The sequence below is a fragment of the Hylobates moloch genome, unplaced genomic scaffold (genome assembly GCF_009828535.3).
Source record: "Hylobates moloch isolate HMO894 unplaced genomic scaffold, HMol_V3 SCAFFOLD_5, whole genome shotgun sequence".
Lineage (NCBI taxonomy): Eukaryota > Metazoa > Chordata > Mammalia > Primates > Hylobatidae > Hylobates > Hylobates moloch.
In genome coordinates this window covers 32,969,022-32,994,398 of record NW_026652280.1, presented here as the reverse complement: position 1 = coordinate 32,994,398, position 25,377 = coordinate 32,969,022, and the positions used below count along the sequence as shown (strand labels likewise).

Sequence of the window (25,377 nt, the reverse complement as noted above, 5' to 3'; positions counted from 1 at the left end):
ACACAAGATCTGACATTCCCAGGAGACCTTGCTCTCAGTTGGCTATTAGCTAACACTAAAATGTTAGACGACAACTAGGCTGTTATTTTTCCCAAGGGCTTTCGTGCTGTGAATCTAGAACCTAAGAAAACCATTGGAGACTCCAAGACATGTGGATGCAATGGTGAAATCCTAGGCATTGATGACAGGGGAATTTGGGAACTCAGGGCTGCTGGAGTCCCTGAAATCAACCCGTTAAGAGCCTCCCACTCCGTTTGTCCAGCTGAGGTCACCCTGGCATGGAGACTGCAGAGGAGAAAGTTGTGAAGCAGGCCTGGGCACGCATTCACAGGGCAGGGAAGTGTGGAGAGTCAGCAAGCCCTCAGCCATCTGAAAAACTTACCTGTGCTCCCTTCATTCTCCACCACTTATCCACCCCCAGGCCCTCCCCAGCAGCAAAAGGAAACCATGACTTGTCATTTTGTTTCCACCTAAATACTTTCAGGGTATTAATAGATATTTCCAAATATAGCCAGTTTCTTTCAGCTTCAAACACTTCAGCCCAGTTTCAGAGTGAGATGTTGCTAAAAGGATAAGTCAGTCTGGTGGTGAGTTTATTACTCTTTCTCTGAGCTCACAGGAGTGTGTGTGTGTACACACACACACACACACACACACACACACACCTGATCCTAGCAGATATTCTGATAAATAGACCTCGTTTTTCCTCCTCTCCAACAGAGTTAAAATAAGAGCTCAGGTGAAGAAAGAAGCAGTGTGCATGCTCAGGCTCCAGTTCCTGATTTTTCCAAGTCCCCTGGGTCCTGAATTGGCAAATGCCATCACTACATGTGTCAGCAAGACATAAGAACCCATTTTCTAAAAAAAAAAATTGCATGCACTGTTAAGTGTTTGGGGGCAGGGAGGACTCTGGAGTGTTTGAGGCCTCCACTTCTCTTCCGCCCAGCCATCAGCATCATCGGCACCACTGTGTCTTTAATGGGCTCCTTTAAAAGTGCAATACCCTCAACCTCACCATAAGACACATGCTGGCCAGGAAGGTGCAGAAGACCAGACAAGGGATTGGGTCAAAGTCACACAGCAGGTGGACGGCTAGACTTCTGGTTCTGAGCTCCCCCAGCACCATGCATGTGACAATGCAGTGTGCACACACCAACTTCTTCCTCTTCCCCTTTCCAGGCTCCCTCTCCTGGCCTGCCCCAGGGCTCGACCCTCACTGTTTTCTTTATCCACGCTCTCCCTAAAGGATCCCCTGCAGTTCCCTGGCTTTAAATTCTAGCTCTATGCTCTTATTCTCTGAATTCATTTCTCAAGGCCTAACTCTGCATTGAAAACCAAACACATCCCAACTAGACCTCCAGAGTCCAACTTTGTCCCCACCCCTCAGCTCTCCCTCCCCAGGATCCCCATTTCAGTAAAGGGCATGACCTTCAACTCACCTATCAAAGGCAAAAGCCTGGGGCTTTCAGTTCTGGCTCTTTCTCTGTCTCTTATGGGCAAGGCCCATGAACTGTCCCTCCAGGGTCCTCTCTGGTGTACAATAAGCCCCGCCTCACCACCTTCACTGCCACCACTAAGGGCCAAGCTGCCATGTGGTGAATTGAATTGTGTCCCTCCACCCCACCCCATTCATACATTTAAGTCCTAACCTCCAGTACCTCAGAATGTGACCTTATTTGGAAATAGGGTCATTGCAAATGTAACCAAATTAAAATAAGGTCATTAGGGTGACCCCTCATCTAATCTGACTGGTATCCTTATGAAAAGGGAAAATTTGGACACAGATATATATAGATGAAGATGCTGTGAGGAGGCGCAGAGAGAAAGTGGCCGATCACAAGCCAGGGAACTCCGGAGGCTGCCGGGGAGAGGACATAGGGCCGGGTCAGAGCCTTCCCTAGCGGCTTCAGAGGGGCGCAGCCTGGCTGACACCTTGATTTTGGATTTCTGGCCTCCGAAACTGTGAGATATTGTGTTTCTGTCATTTAAGCCACCCAGTCTGTGCACTTTGTTACAGCCCTGGAACATGAACACATGCCGTCATCAACTCCCCAAAATCTCCTACTGGTCTCCCCTCCTCCCTGGGCCCTGTCCTATCCCCACAGGCCAGACAGCCCTTCTTCGAACGTAAGAGTCTCCCTCGCCCTGCCAGGCAGTGGCCTCCGTCTACCTGCCTGTCTTGCTGGACTCCAGAACACTCCAGTCCTTTCCCTTGGTGCTCTCCTCTTCATTCCGCGGGAGGCCAGCCTCAACGTCCCTCTGCAGACAGGCCTTTCCCATTTCTAGCCCCGGCTCCAGCCCCTGCACCGTTGTGTGTTTCCTCCACGCCACTCTTCACAGTGTGTCATTCTAGCTTTATTCACTTGCTTTTTGTCTAGTTTCCCTCTAGACTATAAACTCCATGAGGACAGGGGGTAAGTATATAGTAGGTATATACTTACGGAATGTATATATACCCGTATATATACAACGGTGCAGAGGCTGGAGCCGGGGCTAGAAACGGGCGCATGCATGTGAGTACATCTGCGTTCATGGTAAGAGAAAGAGCAACACACTCGTTGCTGGGCAGCTGTGCAACTCACCCTCATCCACTCAAAGGAGGGCTGTCCTCAGTGTAGCTACCCTTGAGGAGCCCTGGACCAGCCCTAATAAAGTGGACACATAGCAACTCATCTCTACATACAGAACTCAGCCCTGGAACTGAGATTTGTAAAGCCAGGTCAGTCCAAGGCCCCAAGTCAATCATACAGTGTGAATCCTCCAGACATTGCCACATAAAATCTGGAGAGCCACCAGGATGACATGAAAAACACTGGTATTGCTCATTCTAAAATCTCTCTATCAGGGACTTCTTTAAGTCAATGGGAGCCCAAATGCTTAAGCAAAAAGAGAAAGGAAACTTTATCTCACAAATAAATTGCAGAAAGGAAAACAAAGTAAGATACTTTGAAAAGAAGTTAACAGGGAAGAGGTATGGTCAGAAAGCTATTTAAATTAAAAAAAAAACTTTTGATTTAAAAGTTTAACTCAATCTGCAACTAACTCTCTGAAGTAACTTTCACTTAAATTCAGGAATTGCCAAATTTTATCACGAACAAGCACCCAATAGAGGAAACTAGCAGCACACCGGAACATGCCACACTGGTGTTCATCACGGTGGTAGGGGGTGAGAAGGGAATGTGAGGCTCAGGTCTAAGCACCACCAGCGAGGCCACCTCTTTCTTGCACCAGCTATAGCCTTAGCCACTGTTTTGCTTGCTGGTCATGGTAGTAGGGCTGGGTCTTCCCAAAACGCAAGGATCCTAACCTAAGCGGGAGAAAACACCAGCAGGCAAGACGCATGTACCTGAGACATGGGAACTCCACGTTGTCGCTCTCAGGCTGCCCCTCCTCTCTCACCAGCACTCTGTCCAGGTACCAGCCGCTGCCGGAGCCTTTGCCATCGTGTCTGATCCTCACCCGCCTCACATTCCGCATGGTGACGGACTCGATAGTGAACTCGTCAGCCTTGTAGGGGGAAACCACAAGGCCAGTTGGACGGTGGCTACCCCAGGACCCAAACACCAAGGGAAGACATAAGCTCAGACATCAGAAAACCCAGAGCTGATGGGTTAGGCAACTCCTCTTTCACACGTGGGACAGGAGCTACCTATAAACAACAGGTCACACCCACCCCCAATTTCTCCCACTGGAATATCATCCAATGTCAAGTTTCCAGCTCTCCTTTCAAAAGGCAGCTTCCTCTGGGAAAATAAACAAGTTAAGCTGTTATCAGTCACCAATCATTTATCATGAGCTAATTCCTTGGCAAATCTCCTCTGGCTCTTTGCTCTAGAGGGATACTGGGCCCCTTCCAAGGAGGGAAATGATGAGAATTGATTACGGGGACTAAGTGGTCTTGGCAATTGTATAGTTTTGCCCACCACTGAGGCAGCATAACTGCAGTAGGGGCAACAGAGTTTCCAAGTGTACATGAGCACACCTGGGAGCCTTCAGGGACAGAAACACTGAAGGTGGGATTGATGGACAAAGGCGTCAGAAGATGTAGGAGGAAAGAGTAGGGAAGGCTGGAGAGAAAGGTGGGTGGGTGGGAAGGAGAGAGGAAATTTAAAAAGCTATGTGAAGTAAAGGCATCGCTACCTCCTCTCCTCAAATGAACCTGAGTCCACCCACAACATCCTGCTCAGATTATTTTTGCCACTGCAGCCTTCAAATGGCCATGATCCCAAGAATCGAGCCAGCCAGGATTGGCCTCAGAGAGAGGCCTTCACTGGAATTCCAGGGCTTTCCCTGAACTTAACCAAGGAAGTGGTGGCAGAGGAAGGAGATAGAGCAGTTGTCTGCAAATCCCCTTCACCCTGCTGAGCTCCCTTGGCCTCACTTCACTGCAACAACGACTCTGTACTCAGCATCCACTGTGTGCTGTGGGCCAGGTCTGACCTCAGAGATGGTACATCCACTGCCCCTAATGCTCACAACAGCCCACCACAGGTAGGCATCCTTTCCCCATTTCAGGCATGAGGAAACTGAGGCTCAGGAGAATGAAGCAGGTAGCCCAAGGCTGGGTTTGCCTCAAACTTGCCTAGCTCTTTCCCCACTTCTTCCACAGCCTCCTCTCCAGAACACCCATGTGATGGCTGGGGAAACAGGGGAACACCCAACACAACTGTAATGAGGCTAGCAACAGAAGCAAGTTCTCCCACCCCATCTTTAGGGTCTTTCTTGATTTCTCTTTCCTAAAGGTCATGAAAAAGATGCCTGCAGTGATCATGCCATGGGGGAGAATGCCAAGTTCTCACATTGGCCCCTGGGGGCCCAGCTTTCCTCCATCCTGAGTCCTCTAGTCCACAGTGCCCAGCATCCTTCCCTCTCCGCCCACCCCTGAGGTAAGAAAGATGCTGCTACTGCTTCCCAGTGTCCTTCTGTTCTGCTCTCTTCTCAAAGCTCAGGGGTGGGGGAGGACCATAATCCCTCTAAGGTGGCTCTTCAACTCCCTGCTGTACAGTCCCAGGAGTCTAACAGGTGTCCATGCATATTAGTGAATCAGGGCGGGCCAGATACTCAGGAACCAAATACACTAGGCATTGCTGTGCCCTCCCAGTGGCTCTGCTGGGATTCCCCAGTTCCCCGCCCCCTTACCCAGAGTGAGGCTCCTGATGGCTGAGGCCCCAGGACCAGCATCAGCTCAACTTTAACAGGGCAGGGAAGACGAGGGAACATGGGAAGGGAACTGGGAGGAGGGGGATGAGTGGGGCACATTGCTGTAACTTACATTGCCCTTTTCAAACAGGTCTGTGTTATTCCTGCAGTTGTAGAGCAGCCGTTCCCCCGTGTCCCCCACATCACCAAAAAGGCAGAGATAGACGTTGGCATCGGTCCCAGCACCTTCAAGTTCACCTGTGCACACAGTCACATGGTACCGGGCCACTGGCAGGCAGAGAGAGGGACACCATTGCTGACAGTCCCCTGCTTCCCATCCCTAGCCCTGCTGCTCCCACTTCTAAGCTCTGATTCCTCCTCTCCTTCTAGTTCTCATCTGGGCTGACCTTCCCCCTTCCTCCTAACTATCTAAATCCTACCACACACCAATCAAGAGCTGAGTCATCCCCAAGTCTCTTGGCCTAGGCCCTTGGTCATTATAGGTATATGGATTCCATTTAAAGCCATGGGATCAAATGAGACAGACCAGAGTTTCCCAATCCTGTCAATTATCAGTATCCTCTGGGAAACTTTTATAAGAATTCAGATTCCTGAGCCCTGCTTCAGACTTCTCAAATCTGAATTTCCAGAGCTCAGTCTACTAAACGTGAATTGCTTCCAAGCTTTCTTGGGGGACTCTGATGGAGCTGGCCAGTGCTTGGGGACCACTGGTCTAACCCAAACATGTTTGCCCTCGATTCCATCCATCCCAGTAAACCCTTTTGCCTTACGTTGTTCTCCAACTTCTATGTGTTCTCAAGAAAGATAACTTTTCTCCATGAACAAGAATTGTGTCTTCTTTTCTTCAGAACTCCCACTGATAAGGACATGCCAGTAAGCAGAGAGAAAGGCATGAAATCCAGTCACTGTGGGAAGGGCAGCAGCTTCTTCCCATGTTGGAAATGTACTGTGGAGGGGGTAGACCTGCATCCCTGCATGCCCAGCCCTCCTTCTCACTTAAAATAAGCTGAAAAGTAGAATGTGCCCATTCATTCACTTATTCACCCCAAATCGGTTTACTGAAGCCTAGTAGGTGCCAGGCACAATTAACAGTACAGGAATACTGATGTTAGAGTTAAGAGTAAAAGTAGAGAGGAGCAATGCAAAGTAAAATCATAAATTATGAATAAGAAAATGTTTTTGTTATATCTGCAACTAAGATAACACAGTGGAGGGACATCTTGGAGTGGTAAGGAGTGGAGTGAGGGAATATAAATTATTTAGAGATGCAGAAAAGGTAACTGCAAAGAGGTAATGTGTGAGCTATAAAGTTAGATAATTCTGGCAAGTGCAAAGGCCCCTGTGTGGGGATGCCTGGTGTATGTTCCAGGAGCAGAGAGAAGGCCAATATGGCTGGAGTAGAAGGAATGGGAAGGAATATGAGATGAGGCCCAGAGGTGGACAGGAGCTGGATACATGGGGTATAGCAGGTCAAGGTAAGAAGTGTGGCTTCTTTTTTATTTTTAATTTTTATTTTTGTACAGCAGAAAGCCATTGGAGGGCTTCAAGCAAGGAAGTAACTTGATCTGGTCTATGTTTTAAAGAGCACTCTGGCTGCCATGAAGAATTGATTATACAGAAAGAAGGAGTAGAATCAAAGAGGTCAGTTGGCAGAATAATTACAGTAGTCTAGAAGACAGGATGGTGCCTAGGACTGGAGGTGCAACAGAAGTGGAGAAAAGTCAACAGATTAGCAATATAGTTTGGATGCTAAATCTAAAATATACTGTTTTGGACACAATAGTTCTTGGTGATGGATCAGATAGGTAATTGCAGAAAAGAGAGAAGTTGCAGGTGACTCCTAGGTTTTAGGCTTGGGCAATTAGGTGGACAGAGTTGCCAATAAGGAGTAGGGGAGTCTTGGGGGAAGGATAGGTTTGGAGATGGAAATCAATGGTTCTGTTCTGTTCATTATACATTTGAGCTGTCTATTACATGTTCAAAGACTGAGGTCAAGATGGCAGCTGAATATGTGTCTGGAGGGTCAGGATTGGTGATATGACTTTGGTCATCATAGGTATATGGAGTCCATTTAAAGCCATGGGATCAAATGAAATACCCTATTGTGAAGATATAGACAAGGACTAAAAGAATATTTGAAGAAATAATGGTCAAAACTTCCCAAATTTGATTTTAAAAGCATTAATATACACATTCAACATGTTCAACAAACTCCAAGTTATGATAAATTCAAAGAGATCTACACCTAGACATATTATAGTCAAACTGTTGAGAGCTAAAGATGAAGAGAGAATCTTAAAAGGAGTAGCACAAAAGTGACTCATCACATATAAGGGATGCTCAATACAATTAACAGCTGACTTCTCATCAGAAACTATAGAGGCCAGAAGGCAGTGGGATGATATATTCAACGTGCAGATCATTAACCAAGAATTTCAAATCCACAAAAGCTGCCTTTCAAGAATTAAGAAGAAATTAGGGCATTCCCAGAATATAAAATACTACAAGAATTAATCACTAGCATATCTGCCAAGAAATATGAAAGAAACCTTCACGTTAGACATTAAACAGTAACTTGAAATCACCTGATAGATAGAATAAAGAGTACCAGAAAAAGCAATGACATAAGTAAATACATAGAAAATATGCAAGTATTTTTTGCTTGGGAATCTTTTCTTCTCATATCTCCTATAAATGACAACTGCATAAAGCAGTAAATATACAGCTGCACCACTAGTGAGTTTATAATATGTAAAGATGCAATTTATATTACAATAATAGCATGAAGGAAGGGGAAGAGAACAAACCTATATTGGAACAAAGTTTTTGTGTACTACTGAAATTAAGTTAATATTAATCTGAACTAGATTATTTTAAATTAAAATGGTAATTGTAATTTTCTGGGCAACCACCAAGAAAATCACCCCAAAAATATGGTAAAAGAAACAATGAGGGACCAAAAATGGTGCTCTGTAAAAAATATAAAAGCAGTAAAGAAAGCAGTAAGAATATAAAAATATATAAGACATATAAGCAGTAAGAAACAAAAAAGATATGACATACAAAAGATAGCTAGCAAAATGGCAAATGTCAATCTGAACATATCAGTAATTGCATTAAATGTATTACATTAAATTTAATTAGACTAAACATTTCCATCAAAAGCCGGAGTGTGGTGGCCATTCTGCAGAAACAGGGTGAATCCACCCACCCCAAATCTGCTCAGATATCAAGGCTGATGATACTACACATACACCAAGAGCAAGATTCTACTATTTACATAATGAGGAGTTCTTGGGAGAGCCTGGCAGGCTCTTGAGCAGGTCCAATAATAGCTTGGGACAGCAGGGAGATTAGGACTTTATGGTGGTTAGGGAGTGAGACTGAGGTGGTGGTTCCTTTGAATGGTCAGGGCTTGTATGGCTTAAACTTTTCACCAGTGTTAAGGAAGCCTTTCTTATCAGCTGGCCTATAAATGAGGCAAAAAGGAAGAGGGGAGTGGTGTAGTTTGAAACCTGCCAGTAGTCAAACATCAGAAAGAAATCAGACTCTATTACACAGAGATTGGCAAAATGGATAATGGATTTAACTATCTTCTATCAACAAAATACACATTTTTCTATTCAAAGTCACAAATAGGATGAAATAAAAAGATTACCAATAAAACTGGCTCAAGAAAAAATAGACAATCTAAATAGACATATAAAAAGTGAAAAGATCGATTAAACTTCTAGAAGAAAACAGAGGAAATTCTTCACAACGTTAGGCTGGGCAAGAATTGTTTAACACTTCAAAAGCATAGGCAGAAAAAGCAAAGATAGACAAATAATATTACATCAAACTTTCGTCCAAACAAAAACTTTTGCACAGCAAAGAAAACTATTAGTAGAGTGAAGATACAACATACATAATAGAAGAAAATATTTGCAAATTATACATCTGACAAGGGGTTAATATTCAGAATATATAAGAAAATTAAATGACTCAACAGCAAAAACAAACAAGCAAACTAATAACTCGATTAAGAAATTGACTAAAGACCTTAACAGACATTTCTCAAAAGAAGACATACAAATGGTTTAACAGATAGATGAAAAAAAAGTTCAACATCACTAATCATCAGGGAAATGCAAATCAAAACCACAGTGAAATATACCATCTTGCTCTAGTTAGAATGGCTATCATCAAAAAAACAAAAGAAGTGTTGGCAAGGATGCAGAGAAAAGGGAACACTTGCACACTATGGGTAAGAGTGTGAACTAGTATGGCCATTATGAAAAACAGTATGGAGGTTCCTCAGAAAAGTTAAAAATAGAAGAACCATATGAACCAGTAATCCCATTACTGGGTATATATCCAAAAAAATGAAAACAGTATGTCAGCAAGATATCTGTACTCTCATGTTTATTGCATCATCACTACTTACAATAGCCAAGATACAGAATCAACCTAAGTGTCCAACAATGGATGAATGGATAAAGAAAATATGGTATACATACACAATGCAATACGACTCGGCCACAAAAAAAGGAATAAAATCCTGTCGCTTGCAACAACATAGATGAACCTGGAGGACACCACGTTAAGTGAAATACGCCAGACGCAGTAAGACCAATACCACGTGATTTCACCCATGTGGAATATTTTAAAAAAAGAGAGAGAGAGAGAAGTCGATGTCATAGAGGCAGGGAATCGAATAATATTTTTACAAGAGTAGTTACAAGAGACTGGGGAAAGGAGTGGGGAGGAGAGGACGGGGATAAGTTGATCAATGGGTACAAAGTTACAATTAAATGAGAGGAATAAGTTCTGATGTTCTATTATACAGTATAATGACTATAGTTAACAATAAAGACTTGTATATCACAAAATAGCTAGAAGAAATGCTTTTGAACATTCTCACCATAAAGAAATGATAAATGCATGAGGTGTTGGATAGGCTAACAACAACACTGATTGGATCATGATACAACATATATTTGTCTCAAAACGTTAAATTGTACCCCATAAATACATACAATTACAATATGTCCATTAAAAATAAAATTCCAAATCTTTTAAGTGAAAAGATGAATTGGTAATAAAAAAAAACCTAGCCAGAAAGAAAAGCCTATGCCCAGATGTTTTTATTACTGAATTCTACCAAACACTCAGAGAAGAAATAATACTAATACTTCTCCAACTCTTCGAAAAATAGATGAGGAGGGAACGCTTCCCAACTCATTTTCTGAGGCCAGCATTACCCTGGTACCAAAACTGACAAAGACATCATAAGAAAACTACAGACCAATATCTCTTATGAATATGAATGCAAAAATCTTCAACAAAATATTCACAAAAAGAATCCAGTGACATATCAAAAGAATTACACATCATGACAGTGTAGGATTTATCCCAGAGATACAATTGGTTTAACTGCTGAAAATCAATTAACGTAATTTATCAAATTAATAGAATAAAAAGCAAAAATCACATTATTATCTCAATAAATGTAGAAAAACATTTGACAAAATCTAACACCCTTTCATGTTAAAAAAAAAAAACCCATCAACGAACTAGGAATGAAAAGGAAATTCATCAACCCATAAGTGTTAGCTATAAAATACCCACAGCTGACATCATAGTTAATCATGAAAGACTGGACAGGACACTTTCCCCTTAAGATCAGAAACAAGTCATCTCTTCTATTCAATGTGGTGCTGGAGATTTCAGCCAAGGCAAGTAGGCAAGCAAATATATAAAAAGATCTAAATTGGAAAGGAAGAGGTATCTTATTCATGGATGACATAACTATGTATTTATAAAATCATAAGGAATTCACTAAAAAACTATTAGAATAAATGACTTCAGCAAAGTTGTAGAGTACAAGATCAATATACCAAAATCGATTATATTTCTATTCTTTGGCAATGAATAGTCTGAATGTGAAATTAAGACAACAGTTCTATTTGCAACAGCATCAAAAAGAATAAAATATTTAGAAGTAATTTAAGAAAACAAGTGAAAAACATACACTCTGAAAACCACAAAATATTTTTGAAAGAAAATAAAGATCTAAATAAATGGAAAAACATCTCATGTTCATGAATTGGAAGACCTAACATTATTAAGATGGCAATACTCCCCAAACTGGTCTATAGCTTCAATGCAGCCCCAAGCAGAACTCAGCTGACTTATTTGTAGAAATTGACAAGCTGATTCTAAAATTCATATAGAACTGCAAGGGACCCAGAATAGTCAAAACAACCCTGAGAATGAATAATCAAGGAGAAGAACAAGTGTTGACAAGGATGTAGAAAAATTGGAACTCTCACACATTACTAATAAGAATTTAAAATGGTACAGCTATTTTGATAGTTTGGCAGTTTCTAAAAAGTGAACCAGAGAGCTACCAAATGACCCAGCAAATTCACTCTTAGGTATATGCTCAAGAGAATTGAAAATATGTCTGCATAAAAACTTGTACATGGATGTTTATGGCAGCATTATTTACAATAACCAAAAAGTAGAAACAACATAAATGCTCTTTAACAGTTGAATTTGGTACATCCATACAATGGACTATTATTCAGCAACAAAAAGAAGAGTATTGATACATGCTACAATATGGATGAATCTTGAAAACGTTATGTTAATTGAAATAAACTAAATTTAAAAAGGTCACATACTGTATGACTCTCTATATATAAAATATCCAGATTAGGTCAATCTGTGGAGACAAAAAGTAGATTAGTGGTTGTCAGAGGCAGAGGGGTAAAGTGGGGAAATGGGAATGACTGCTAACGGGTATGGGGTTTCTTTTTGGGGGAGATGAAAATGTTCTGGAATTTGATAGTGGTGATGGATACACGATTTTATTAATATACTAAGAGCCATTGACTTGTACACTTTAAATGGGTAAATTGTATGGCACATGAATCATATCTCAATATAGCTGTTGTTTTTTGTTTGTTTTGTTTGTTTGTTTCTAAGAAGGAGTTTTGTTCTTGTTGCCCAGGCTGGTGTGCAATGGCGCGATCTCTGCTCACTGCAATCTCCGCCTCCTGGGTTTAAGCAATTCTCTTGCCTCAGCCTCCCGAGTAACTGGGATTACAGTCACCCACGACCATGCCCGGCTAATTTTTTTGTATTTTTAGCAGAGACGGGGTTTCACCATGTTGGCCAGGCTGGTCTCGAGCTCCTGACCTCAGATGATCCACCCATCTTGGACTCCCAAAGTGCTGGGATTACAGGCATGAGCCACTGCGTCCCGCCATAGCTGTTGTTTTTAAAAATGGACATGATTCATTGATAGTCCATCTAAAACGAAGACAAAGTATACCTGGAATGAGACAAATCACCAGGAAGTTGAATTCAGTGTACAAATTATTTTTTCAGTAATATGACCATTTTATTTGGAGATATGTAGACATCTGAAAAATTAATTTGACCATGAAACATATGAGTACACAAAGATAGAGTGTCTGTGCCAAAAGCACTTGTTAGAAGAACAGGCAAAGGACGACTGATTGTACATAGAGGCCTGCCTTGAGCAAAGCTGGTATGGGTAGGCACTTAACCATGAATTAAGATTGAGGAGAAATCTCCTGCCTACCAATATTGTCTCCTCCTAGGGCCACAGCACCTGAAATTTAACCATCATTGTCTTCTCTAATCAACTTGTTTAAAATTCAAATGCTAAATGCTTTCAATCTTCAGCCTCTGTGTAAATGAAGTTGGTTCTTTTGTGTGAAGCTTTCAATGGTCCAGCGTATCAACAGTGAAAGGAATGAACAGCTGAGGACTGAAGGTGGAAACATGACACAGCAGGGAAGGAAAGCTCTCAACACCAGCCTGGCTTCACTCTTAATTATGATGAAGGCCAGTTCTGCTTTTTTAGCTGTAACTTTTAGGCAATTCCCAGAAGCAAAATGATAAGGGAATTTAGAAATCCTTTTGCCTGGGAATTCTCATCCCTTTGGTTCTGAGCTCTGAAGTCCCTTTGGTTGGAAGTTCTCAAGGGTCTTGATTCTCTCTAGGAGCCCCTCTGAAACACCCCAGCCATGGATGTCCCGAGCTCCTCCCTGGCAAGAAGTCTGTGGACAATTTAAAATAGTTATATTGTTAGATACCAGTAGTGAAAGACTTTAAAGAGATGGGTAAGTACAGAGCCTCTTTACTTTAATTTTAAAATTACAGCTCTGATTAACGAGAAGCTACGATTTTCTGCACTTGAGTCCAGTGGCCTCTTGCCCACTCATCAGTGGTGTGTAATCACTTCTCTTGGAAGTACAGTGGAGAACACGGATCTCATTTATTTTACTGTCATGTAGCTCCTGAGGGACAGCCAAGGTGGAAATAAATTGTGAGCCGGCATGTGTATTGTCCATATCTCCCAGTCTGTGCTAATCAGAACAATCTCTCCCAAAAGCCTCTTGGCTCTCAGACATGGCATTAATTGCTTATTTGGCTGGCCCTTAATTTGTAAGTAAACCAGAGACACACAACTTCAAACTCAGAGAAATGATTTTAAATTGGTATTTACTCATTTTACATGAGTCTAAGACTCTCCTCTTAAGGGATTTCCAGGACATCTTTACACATTATACATTTCACGCTGGTACCAGCTGGGAAAATGAAGCATTGTCACCAGCTCTATTTACTGTTACAAAACATTCCAACCAGAAAAGGAGATATGAGTACTTGTAGAGGTGAGTGAGGACACAGGGGTGTTCCAAGCATAAGATAAATGTTTGTGGGCCATAAAGAGCAGTTGAGAGAAAGAAATTCAAGTTTGTTTGGGCTCTGAAATACAGCCAGGGACCCCCAGAAGACATCAAACTGCCTTATAGCCACAACAGACAGCCCTTCAATCCATACTATCCATATCCATACTATCACCAGAATTATTTTTCTCCTTGAAATGGTTTTTTAATAGCATCACGGTTCAATAAATCTTCAAAATGATTGTTTATAAGATTATAGACTTTGGTTATTATCTTTAAAACTTGTCTTTTCAGGTTAAATATAAATAATTTCCTAAAGTTAAGTCATCTTTTTCTTATTCTAGTTTCTATTCTCATTATTGTAACATGAAATCCAATATGAATTTAATGATTGTTAAATGGTGCCATTTGATTACTTCCTTGTTCTAATGACAAGAAATCAACTTCACAATGAGTTCTTATCACAGTGGTGGTTTATTGTATGAATTCTGGTGATAAAAACTTGACGTTGGGTATGGCCTTAGGGTAGTTAAAATATGTCACCCTGATGCATTTGTTACGGAAGTTAAATACTATCATTGCTTTCATAACTGTTCCTGTAGTAAAGGATAATTTGAGTTTTTATTGTTTCATTTTACAAGTGGCCAATAAAATAAATCATATATATCCTGATAGAAAATTAAAGACAATATCACTGACTTTACTAGGAGATGGAGCAAAAATAGAAATAGAAAGGAATCTGAAGAAAACAAAATAAAACAAAATGATCTTGTGACTAAATAACTTGCTTCTTAAATCATATCCAACTTGTGAATAGTACTGTGCATGTGTGCTATAATTTGTCCTAAGAATATTTTTTGTCCCTATACATTCTGTTAAATAAACTAACTTTTTTTCTAAAAAGAAAAAAAAAATAGCATCACGGAAGACAACAAAAAAATACCAGCTAGGATAGCCCCACAATTGTACACTGTTAAAAATGTTTACAAGCACATTTTATACATGTAACCTGTAGAGATGCTCTTCCTTGCCATCTCCTCCACCTCCTGACATGGTCTCTCCTTGTCTGTCAAATCCCTCCACATAGAAGACCTAGCTCAAATGTCACTTCATCTGCAAAGTTTGTCCCAACTTTCTGGACAGGAAGCTTATCTCACCACTGTGTTTTCACAGCATTCATACTTCAAGACCCACCAGTTCCACCTTCAAAATATTTCTTGAATTTATCTTCTCCTCTCTGGTCTCCTCTCTCTGTCTGATTTCAGAACCTCTTTTCCTCCCCACTGGAGGTCTGATTGTAGGTTTGTCTCTCTGTTCCATCCTCCACCCATCCATGTCAGCCCCTGACAGACCAGGAAAAATGTGGGGAGGAAGAAGTGACAGGAGGTCAAGGGTGAGGTGAAGTTTACCAAGGTCACAAAAGTGCTGGGAGGGCAGGGGCTTGAGTCAGAGGGTGGGGCATGGGTTCAAAGAAGGGGCAGCTTCATGGGATGATCCCAAATTAAGTGGCAGGGAAGGGCTGGCTCAGTGGGGTGGGCATAGGCCAACAAAGTGGGTGAGTGTTGGAGGCTGAAAGAATGAGGGTCGTGATCAACTCGGTATACCACTGGAGGCTATATGAGGAAACAGCAAACTGTTCTCATGAATGCAGGTTGTTGGCAAACTGACAAAGTGTGTCTGCTACCCAGAAGGAATGCTGAGGGCAGTCACGCCCCAGGAGCAGTGTTTCTTGTGATTAGGTACATCTGAAGCCTGTTAGCAATAATGCGAACCTGTGATCAATCCATCAGCTGACCAACTGTTACCTCCTCCTCCCTGCCCTTTCTACCCAATAAATACGAAGGGCTGTGGAAGCTCAAGGCCCTTGCTTGACAGAAGCAAGGAGCCCCCTGGCCCCTTCTTTAAAACAGATTCTTTATTTTTTTGTTTTCGTTTCTCGTCCATCGCCCTTCATTCAGTCCCATAGTACCCATCACAGGTGAGCACCAGGATGCAGGTGAGTGGGTGTTCTACATGGACACTAAAAGAGGTAGACAAAGACTCTTAAGGTTTAGTATGCATACAAATTACTTGGCATGCTTGACAAAATGCATATTACCAGGAATAGCCCTCAAAGACTCTAATCAGCATAGCTGGTGGTGGGCCTAGGAATCTGTATTTCAATAAACACTTCAGGTAGTTTTGATATAGATGGGCCCTTGACTGTACTTTAGGAGATGTTGTCTGTTATAAGCTGAATTGTGCCCATACCCCCAGATTTATATATTGAAGTCCTAACTCCCCAATAACTCAGAATGTATTTGTAGATAGAGCCTTTAAAGGAGTAAAGTAAAAGGAGGTCATATGGTTGGGGCCTAACCCCTCCTCAGGTGATGAAGAGGGAAAATAAGGTTCTTAGGGGAAAGTCCTGCTTCACTCAAGGCAAAGAGGGGGTGGAAGTAAAGTACATTCTGGACATTACAAATTAAAATAGATTTCTCTCTAGAAAACCTTATCAAAATGGCAATCTACAGGTTGCTTTAAAAATTTAACTAAACAAAAAAGTTTTCACCAACAAGACTAGGGGAAGGGGACAAGTTTAGAGAACACAACACAATTTTGGAAGCTGGAGAGCAGCTAGAAAAGTGGTAAACGCATTAACACAGTGGTTCTCAAAGTGTGGTTCCCCAACAGCAGCATAGATATTACCTGTAAATTTGTTAGACAAGCAGATCCTTGAGTCCCACTCTAGACTAACTGAATTAGAAACTCTGCAAGTGGAGCTCAGCAATCTGTGTTTTAACAAGCCCTCCTGGGGATAATGCACGCTGAGGTTTGAGAATCGCTGACTTAGCAGAACAGAAAGGAGTGATCAGAGCTGTCAGTCACAAAATTCAAGAAGGAATCCTACTGAAAGGCTCAAGAATGACGGTGCCAGATAATGTAGAAATAGACACTGAGAATCTAAAATCATGAGAGTTAGTTAGAAGGGTTTCAAAAGCAGTTAGGGCCCAAGACTTCTCCCCAGTTCTTTATACCTGAGGCTCACTTCTGGCATGCAGTGGACAGATCAGGTAAGAACAGTCCTTGGTGGACTACATAATCAGGTTAGTGCAAAAGTAATTGCAATTTTTGCCATTACCTTTAATATTATATTAAGTCCCAATTTTGGGAATGGGTTATATGTTATCATATTTAGATAGATGATTGCCTTGTTCTCAAGGCAGTTATTACTGAACGCAAAAAGGCAGGGTGATGTTTTGGTATAGCCACTGAACCAGGAAGCAAGAGACCTTATTTTAGATTTAACTCTGTCTCTAACTAACTGTGTAACCATGGCAAGAACGTCCTCAGCTCCTTATCTGCATCAGGCTATTTTAAGGGCCTTTGCACACAAATATTCTACAGTCATATATTTAATTAAGAATGAAGAAGAACCATAAAATAAAAGAAACATGATGCTAATTACAAGCATTGCCTAATTAAACTAACAGAATGATCTCTTTTTAGATACTTGCTGTTTGAGGTTTCTATGTTTATGAGTATTTAACTCTGATCAAACTGTTTCAACAAATATATACAGAACTTCTACTGGGTGTGCAAATGCAGTGTTTATAAATATCACACAATCACCTGTGAAATGAGATTATGGAGATATTTAGAAGGGCTACTGGAACTATGGGTGACATTGTTTTCTATATATTTTTACCTTTTTGTAATGTTGCAATACTATTTTCCTGCTTAAAATAAGGACTGCCACAAGGACAGCAAATGGGTTATCTTAAGTGCCAATTCTGATCAATTGTTAATGTCTGTTTGGAATTCTTTATTGAGGGCTACAAAGCTCATTTCAGACTCATGGCAGAGAATGTTTTGATCACTTAGTAATGTCTGCCATGTGAAAAGGATAGGGCATGTGCTCCGTATTTGCCAGTACTGTGCTTCTATATCCTAGAGGCAAAAATGACTTCTTCCCTTTGGCTATTTGAATGTGGCTCCTGGATTCCACATTTAAAGCTTAGTCCTTCTCCTACTATCCTTAATTAGAGATAGAATACTTATTAGGTAGCAGCCAACTGTGGCTACAGGAACCCAGATCTAGCTTTTCTTTTGGGGAATATTTCATGCACAATTTGAGGGGAGCAAGAGGATATTTCCTTTCAAGGAGGCTCTGGAGAACTATTGCTCCGGGCAGATGCTTCTCATCCCCTCAGAGCCAACCTGAAGATCCACACATCTTCCCTCCCTCCCCACCACACCAATCATGGTAGAGCTCTGGCATCATGACTTGGAGATGGCTTTTCCAAGCCAGTCTTGAGGCAGGGACCTTCCAAATCCACTCTGGCACTCTAAGGGGCCTGAAGATGCATAGCAGACAAGACTTTCAGCTCATAGGTCAGGCCCATTGGGATACCAAGCAGGAGTTCCACTGCCTCCCAGGATGGAGAGCCCAACAAGACTCTCAGCTCATAGGCCAGGCCCATTGGGATACCAAGCAGGAGTTCCACTGCCTCCCAGGATGGAGAGCCTGTCAGTACTTACTGCCCATGATCCTGTGCACTGTTGGGCCTTCTGCAGTCATTTCCCTCACTATCTCATTGTCATCTTCATTGGCATCCAGCCAGCGGTTGCAATTGAAGTTGTACTTGTCCTTGTTCAGAGTGTTCATCAGGGTCATCTGGAATGAAGTTCTGGGGTGAGCAAGTTGGTGCACCAGGGATGTTCACCGAGGCCCTGGAGCCCCCATTCTGCTATCTCATTGCAGAGAAGCCAAGGCTATTTCCTGGAGATAATCCTTATGGCAGGCAGAGGGCTGGATTAGTATTTGTTCCTGGTTTCCTGGATACCCACACTTGCCTAGCAACCAGATGACTAGGGCAGAATGCAAGCCCCCCAAACACCTGAGCGTTTTCTTAGTCTACTTTGGAAGTCTCTCCCCATTAGGAAGTCCCTGTGGCCTGTATCCAAATTCAGGTCCACCATAACCCTTTTCAGTCCCTATTCACAATAAATACAGAGGCAAATTTATGTGATAGGGTTATCGAAAAGGGACCATCCTTGTTCCTTTCCCAACAACCTCCCAAACCCCAAGATGGTGCATCTCACCCTTTCTAAATGCCATCCAGAACCAGAACTCCTTTTATCATGCCATACGCGAATCTTATAAAACCTGCCAAGATCCGGGAGCTCAATCTATGGAGAGAAATAAAAACATTTGAGTGGGCATAACTGAAGAAATGTGTTTATTCTCATAGCTGACCCACTCTCAGGAGGGTACCTGCTTTGGGCTCTTTCTTCAGCAGTGAGGATGGGTTTGCTTCAATCAAGCCACCCTCACATATTTTATCTTCTCATGACCCTTGTAACCAGGAGCACATGAGGGCAAGACAGCCACATAGGGCAAGGATTCAGTCTGGGCCGGTGAAACTGAACAAAAATAACTGCCCCACAGTGGGATTCAGACTAAAGAAGATCCTCCAAGCCATAAACTTCCAGTAACAAAATCTATAGGGCAGCCCTGCAAATTAGCACAGGCCCACAGCCCCAGGACTCTATGGGCAGTGAAACAGACAAAAAGATCAATAAGCAGTCATGCCCTTTCTCTAGGGGCTCACAGTCTAGCAGAAAATATAAATATATAAAGAGCAATGAACTGAGTGGTGTAACAGAGGTACCAATGGGGTGCTGAGAGGAGAGCCTCAAATTACAAATTATTCCTACCTAAAGGTTGAAATAGCACTTCTATTGGGGGAAATAATCTTTGCTCTAGTTTTATGCATAATGGAAAGTTTTAAAGCTGAATTTTTGAAAAAGTTCTAAAATTCATACTTTTGATTAAATTTGATCCTTACTCTCTAAATCAGTCCATATTGGGCAGTCTGACACTAAGTGTGCTCAGGGTCTCTGTTCTGCAATGATTCCCCAATCCTGGATAGTTTAAGCCATTCCATACTTGCTTCTTTGCCCAGCCTTGGTTCTGGACTCTTTGATTCAGATGAATGGGCCAGATCGAAATTGTACCCCATTCAATACATTGCTTATAAATCATCAAATCTGTCTCCCTTTGCAGGGACCTAAAATCTCCATTGTACCTTTTTGTCTTCAAACTTGGTCCAAAACCTGGCTTAGAGAACCAGAATCCCCAGGTTGAATGCACTACATCCCTTCCTCCTTTCTCCCTCCCATCCATCACACTCCTCTCCTACCCTAAACTTCTCCATTATGCCGGGTTTGAACCATTTGTTGTTGGGATTCAGGAGAATCTCATCTGTCCGCCCCTTCTGCCCATAAATTTGGATGAAGATGGGAGAGTTGGTACCAGCTTTCTTTAGGTCAGTCGTCCAGACCCACAGGGACCAAGGGAATTCTGCAAGACAGATCAAGTTGCACCATAAACTTCAGGAAGTGAAGAGATTTTCATATTACCATAGGGAAGAAGGAAAAATGCAAAATGATCAGGACTGAAGGGTGGGGTATACACAGGTGTGTCCCACTCTCAGAAACCCATTGTAGCCAAATTTAGAAAGTTAAGGATTCCTTACTATTAAAAATAAGGTGCCATAATGTTCTTTTTAATGGCTAAAGTGTATTTGTATGTTTTAAATCGGGGGACGAGTTGACTCCACCCACCCTATGTCCAGTACTTTCAGAGTGCACTGTAGTGAACGATTCAGGTTAACACCTAGCTCATCACAGCAGCTTATTCCATTTGGTGACACTGGAGTCAGCCTTGGTGCCAGGGGTGTGACTCTATATGGCCTGTACTTTGGAGAGTGGAGCTGCTTGGCGGGGTTCAGGGAGCTTTTTCCTTCCTTTCTAGAGGAGACTTGAGAAGCAGGAGTGGACTGCCCTCATAGCTTTTGCCCAATGGTCTGACATTCTGGCCTTTGCTGGCCCTGGCTGAGAGCCCTCCAGGTTCTGGGTCTCTCTCACTTACTTTTCAGCCGCTTCTTCCTGAGAGACACCATCTCATAGAGCTGCCTCTCAATCAACCCATCTGCTTTCTTCTCATCCAGCCAGTTGCTGCAAGGGAAGGTCTGCTGGATGCCAGTGAAGGGGCACAGAATCACCACCTGGGGAGAGTGGAGCACAGTATCTCCGGCATTGAGTCCCCAGTAGGGACCTCTTCCCAATGTTCAGCAGGCTCCCAGCCCCACATTTAGAGACATCTGTATTAGGACTCTCAAGGAATGGCACCTTTTCTGTTGCCTATCTCATTAAATCTTAAATCAAGAAATGCAACCTCCAAGGAGTCTTCCAAAGTAGGTATCACCCGTCTTCCAATTTGCTATTCAAATCTCAAACTTTTCCTCTATACACAATGCCCTCTTTGAATACCATATTTCTTTAAGCACATCATAAAATCTCAGTTAATCTGAACCAAATGAACTAGATTACTAGGTTAATTCCCTATAATTATCTTGTAGGAAAAAGGTATGTCCCATGCAAGCTAATTAATATCTGGAATGTAATATAAAAACCAACTTCTTTCTTTTAGGCTTGATCCTCATTCAACCTTCTCTTTTATACCTTCTCTATCTGTACCCAGTTCTGAACCCATGAATTTTGAACACTCACATTATAAATATTGAAAGGATTGCTCCTGGCACACTACAGAATCCTCTATCAGCAAAGAAATTTTGACTCTCACATTACTGGTTTCTAAGCTTTACCTTCTTAACTTGAAAACTAATCTTTTTAACTTGAAAACTAATCTGACCCTCCCATCAGTCAAGGTTTTGACCAACCATTGTCTTACTAGGTATTTGTTGTCTACTGTTCATAGTGACAAAAATTGACTGTAACTTCCTTAACTTGAATTCTTGCCCTTAGATATTCCCAGGTAATACTCACCTCATACTCACTATTGACCACTGTGATGAATCTTAACTTATAAGAAACACCAGAGGAAGGCTGCTAAGAGATGGTGGGAGGGGAGTATGTACCCCTTCAAACTCCCAGAGAAATGCTCCTCCCTAGAGATAAATGATGGCTCAGGACCACAGGCAGCAGCCCCCTCAAACATTTAGCCCTCTAACACAAATATACTGACAATTAATACAGTTCACCCCACCTGCATTCAATAGATAGGAAACCTGAGGTCTAGAAAGGAGAATAAAGTACCCAAGTTAGCACCTTTAGTTAGTGGCAGAAGCAGGAATATAAGTATTCCTGACACTAATTGTCAGTTTGGGATCTTTCCTACTCATCAGGAAGAACTTCAGAATTTCTATTTATGTCTGAGGTCCACTGGGATCCATTGTTGCACTCCATTTTTTATGCTGAAGATTCCATGTGACCATGTATTTAGAAGTGGACCTATACATAGGCAAAGTTGGAGGGCATCTTTGACAAGTTGAGGGCACAGGAGGGTATAATCACCAACAATTTATTTACAAGTCTTTCTTTCCTCTCAACAAATCCTGCAGATGTTTCCTCGTTTACTCTTGAATTGTTCTCTCGTTGTTACCTGTATATTGGTTAGTTTTGTCTTTTTAAGAAGTAGTAAAATCCTAAAAGTCTGGCGTTGTGTGTTTTCTCAACCCTGTGGGTCCCCTGAACACAGTTCTAAACATATAGTAAGCGCTTAAAAATCTATGATAAAAGTTCTGGTTCTAGAAGGTTAAAGGTTAGGTAAGCAACAAAATATAGTATTATTACTAGAGCTTGTGGTTTTTGTCTCAGGATTTTGTTTTATTGTTTTGTTAAATATAACTATCCTGAGGGTATCATATTCTGTTATTTAAAAACTATTTTGTCATTATCTTTAAAAATAAATTGATAAGAAATCAGCCCAAGCGGAGTGGAGCCAAGATGGCCGAATAGGAACAGCTCCGGTCTCCAGCTCCCAGCCCCAGCGACACAGAAGACGGATGATTTCTGCATTTCTGCTTGAGGTACCGGTTTCATCTCACTAGGGAGTGCCTAACAGTGGGTGCAGGACAGTCGGTGAAGCGCACTGTGCGTGAGCCGAAGCAGGGCGAGGCATTACCTCACTCGGGAAGTGCAAGGGGTCAGGGAGTTCCCTTTCGTAGTCAAAGAAAGGGGAAACAGACGGCACCTGGAATATCGGGTCAGTCCCACCCCAATACTGCGCTTTTCCAACGGGCCTGGAAAACGGCACACTAGGAGATTGTGTCCCGCACCTGGCTTGGAGGGTCCTGTGCCCACAGAGTCTCGCTGATTGCTAGCACAGCAGTCTGAGATCAAGCTACAAGGCGGCAGCGAGGCTGGGGGAGGGGCGCCCGCCATTGCCCAGGCTTGCTTAGGTAAACAAAGCAGCCAGGAAGCTCGAACTGGGTGGAGCCCACCACAGCTCAAGGAGGCCTGCCTGCCTCTATAGGCTCCACCTCTGGGGGCAGGGCACAGACAAACAAAAACTCAGCAAGAACCTCCACAGACTTAAAGGTCCCTGTCTGACTGACAGCTTTGAAGAGAGTAGTGGTTCTCCCAGCACGCAGCTGGAGATCTGAGAACCGACAGACTGCCTCCTAAAGTGGGTCCCTCACCCCTGAGCAGCCTAACTGGGAGGCACCCCCCCAGTAGGGACAGACTGACACCTCATTCAACCGGGTACTCCTCTGAGACAAAACTTTCAGACGAACTATCAGACAGCTGAATTTGTGGTCTCACGAAAATCCGCTGTTCTGCAGCCACCGCTGCTGACACCCAGCCAAACAGAGTCTGGAGTGGACCTCTAGTAAACTCCAACAGACCTGCAGCTGAGCGTCCTGTCTGGTAGAAGGAAAACTATCAAACAGAAAGGACATCCACACCAAAAACCCATCTGTACATCACCATCATCAAAGACCAAAAGTAGATAAAACCACAAAGATGGGGAAAAAACAGAACAAAAAAACTGGAAACTCTAAAAAACAGAGCACCTCTCCTCCTCCAAAGGAACGCAGTTCCTCACCAGCAACGGAACAAAGCTGGATGGAGGATGACTTTGATGAGTTGAGAGAAGAAGGCTTCAGACGATCAAACTACTCTGAGCTACGAGAGGAAATTCAAAACAATAGCAAAGAAGTTAAAAACTTTGAAAAAATATTAGAAGAATGGATAACTAGAATAACCAATGGAGAGAAGGGCTTAAAGGAGCTGATGGAGCTGAAAGCCAAGTTTCGAGAACTACGCGAAGATTGCAGAAGCCTCAGTAGCAGATGCGATCAACTGGAAGAAAGGGTATTGCTGATGGAAGATGAAATGAATGAAATGAAGAGAGAAGGGAAGTTTAGAGAAAAAAGAATAAAAAGAAATGAACAAAGCCTCCGAGAAATTTGGGACTATGTGAAAAGACCAAACCTACGTCTGATTGGTGTACCTGAAAATGATGGGGAGAATGGAACCAAGTTGGAAAACACTCTGCAAGATATTATCCAGGAGAACTTCCCCAATCTAGCAAGGCAGACCAGCATTCAGATTCAGGAAATACAGAGAACGCCACAAAGCTACTCCTCAAGAAGGGCAACTCCAAGACACATAATTGTCAGATTCACCAAAGTTGAAATGAAGGAAAAAATGTTAAGGGCAGCCAGAGAGAAAGGTCGGGTTACCCACAAAGGGAAGCCCATCAGACTAACAGCTGATCTCTCGGCAGAAACTCTACAAGCCAGAAGAGAGTGGGGGCCGATATTCAACATTCTTAAAGAAAAGAATTTTCAACCCAGAATTTGCTATCCCGCCAAACTAAGCTTCATAAGTGAAGGAGAAATAAAATACTTTACAGACAAGCAAACGCTGAGTGATTTTGTCACCACCAGGCCTGCCCTAAAAGAGCTCCTGAAGGAAGCACTAAACATGGAAAGGAACAACCGGTACCAGCCACTGCAAAAACATGCCAAATTGTAAAGACCATCGAGGCTAGGAAGAAACAATAGCAACTAACGAGCAAAATAACCAACTAACATCATAATGACAGGATCAGATTCACACATAACAATATTAACGTTAAATGTAAATGGGCTAAATGCTCCAATCAAAAGACACAGACTGGCAAACTGGATAAGGAGTCAGGACCCATCAGTGTGCTGTATTCAGGAAACCCATCTCACGTGCAGAGACACACATAGACTCAAAATAAAGGGATGGAGGAAGATCTATCAAGCAACTGGAAAACAAAAAAAGGCAGGGGTTGCAATCCTAGTCTCTGATAAAATAGACTTTAAACCAACAAAGATCAAAAGAGACAAAGAAGGCCATTACATAATGGTAAAGGGATCAATTCAACAAGAAGAGCTAACTATCCTAAATATATATGCACCCAACACAGGAGCACCCAGATTCATAAAGCAAGTCCTGAGTGACCTACAAAGGGACTTAAACTCCCACACAATAATAATGGGAGATTTTAACACCCCACTCTCAACATTAGACAGATCAACGAGACAGAAAGTTAACAAGGATATCCAGGAATTGAACTCAGCTCTACATAAAGTGGACCTAATAGACATCTACAGAACTCTCCACCCCAAGTCAACAGAATATACATTTTTTTCAGCACCACACCACACCTATTCCAAAATTGACCACA

General features: G+C 42.3%; 1 protein-coding gene across 2 annotated transcripts in view; it reads right to left on the bottom strand.

The window, feature by feature from the left end:
* The window catches only part of LOXHD1 (lipoxygenase homology PLAT domains 1), a 197,232-nt gene that overhangs the window by 103,170 nt on the left and 68,685 nt on the right, over positions 1–25,377 (bottom strand). For both annotated transcript variants that reach the window (XM_032151710.2, XM_058438393.1), the window contains exons 9-14: positions 20,782–20,917; positions 20,051–20,211; positions 18,951–19,037; positions 18,387–18,522; positions 5,273–5,427; positions 3,347–3,507 (exon numbers count right to left, since the gene is read on the bottom strand). In XM_032151710.2, the coding sequence (XP_032007601.1) occupies positions 3,347–3,507; positions 5,273–5,427; positions 18,387–18,522; positions 18,951–19,037; positions 20,051–20,211; positions 20,782–20,917 (836 nt within the window). The remainder of the gene's footprint in view (positions 1–3,346; positions 3,508–5,272; positions 5,428–18,386; positions 18,523–18,950; positions 19,038–20,050; positions 20,212–20,781; positions 20,918–25,377) is intronic.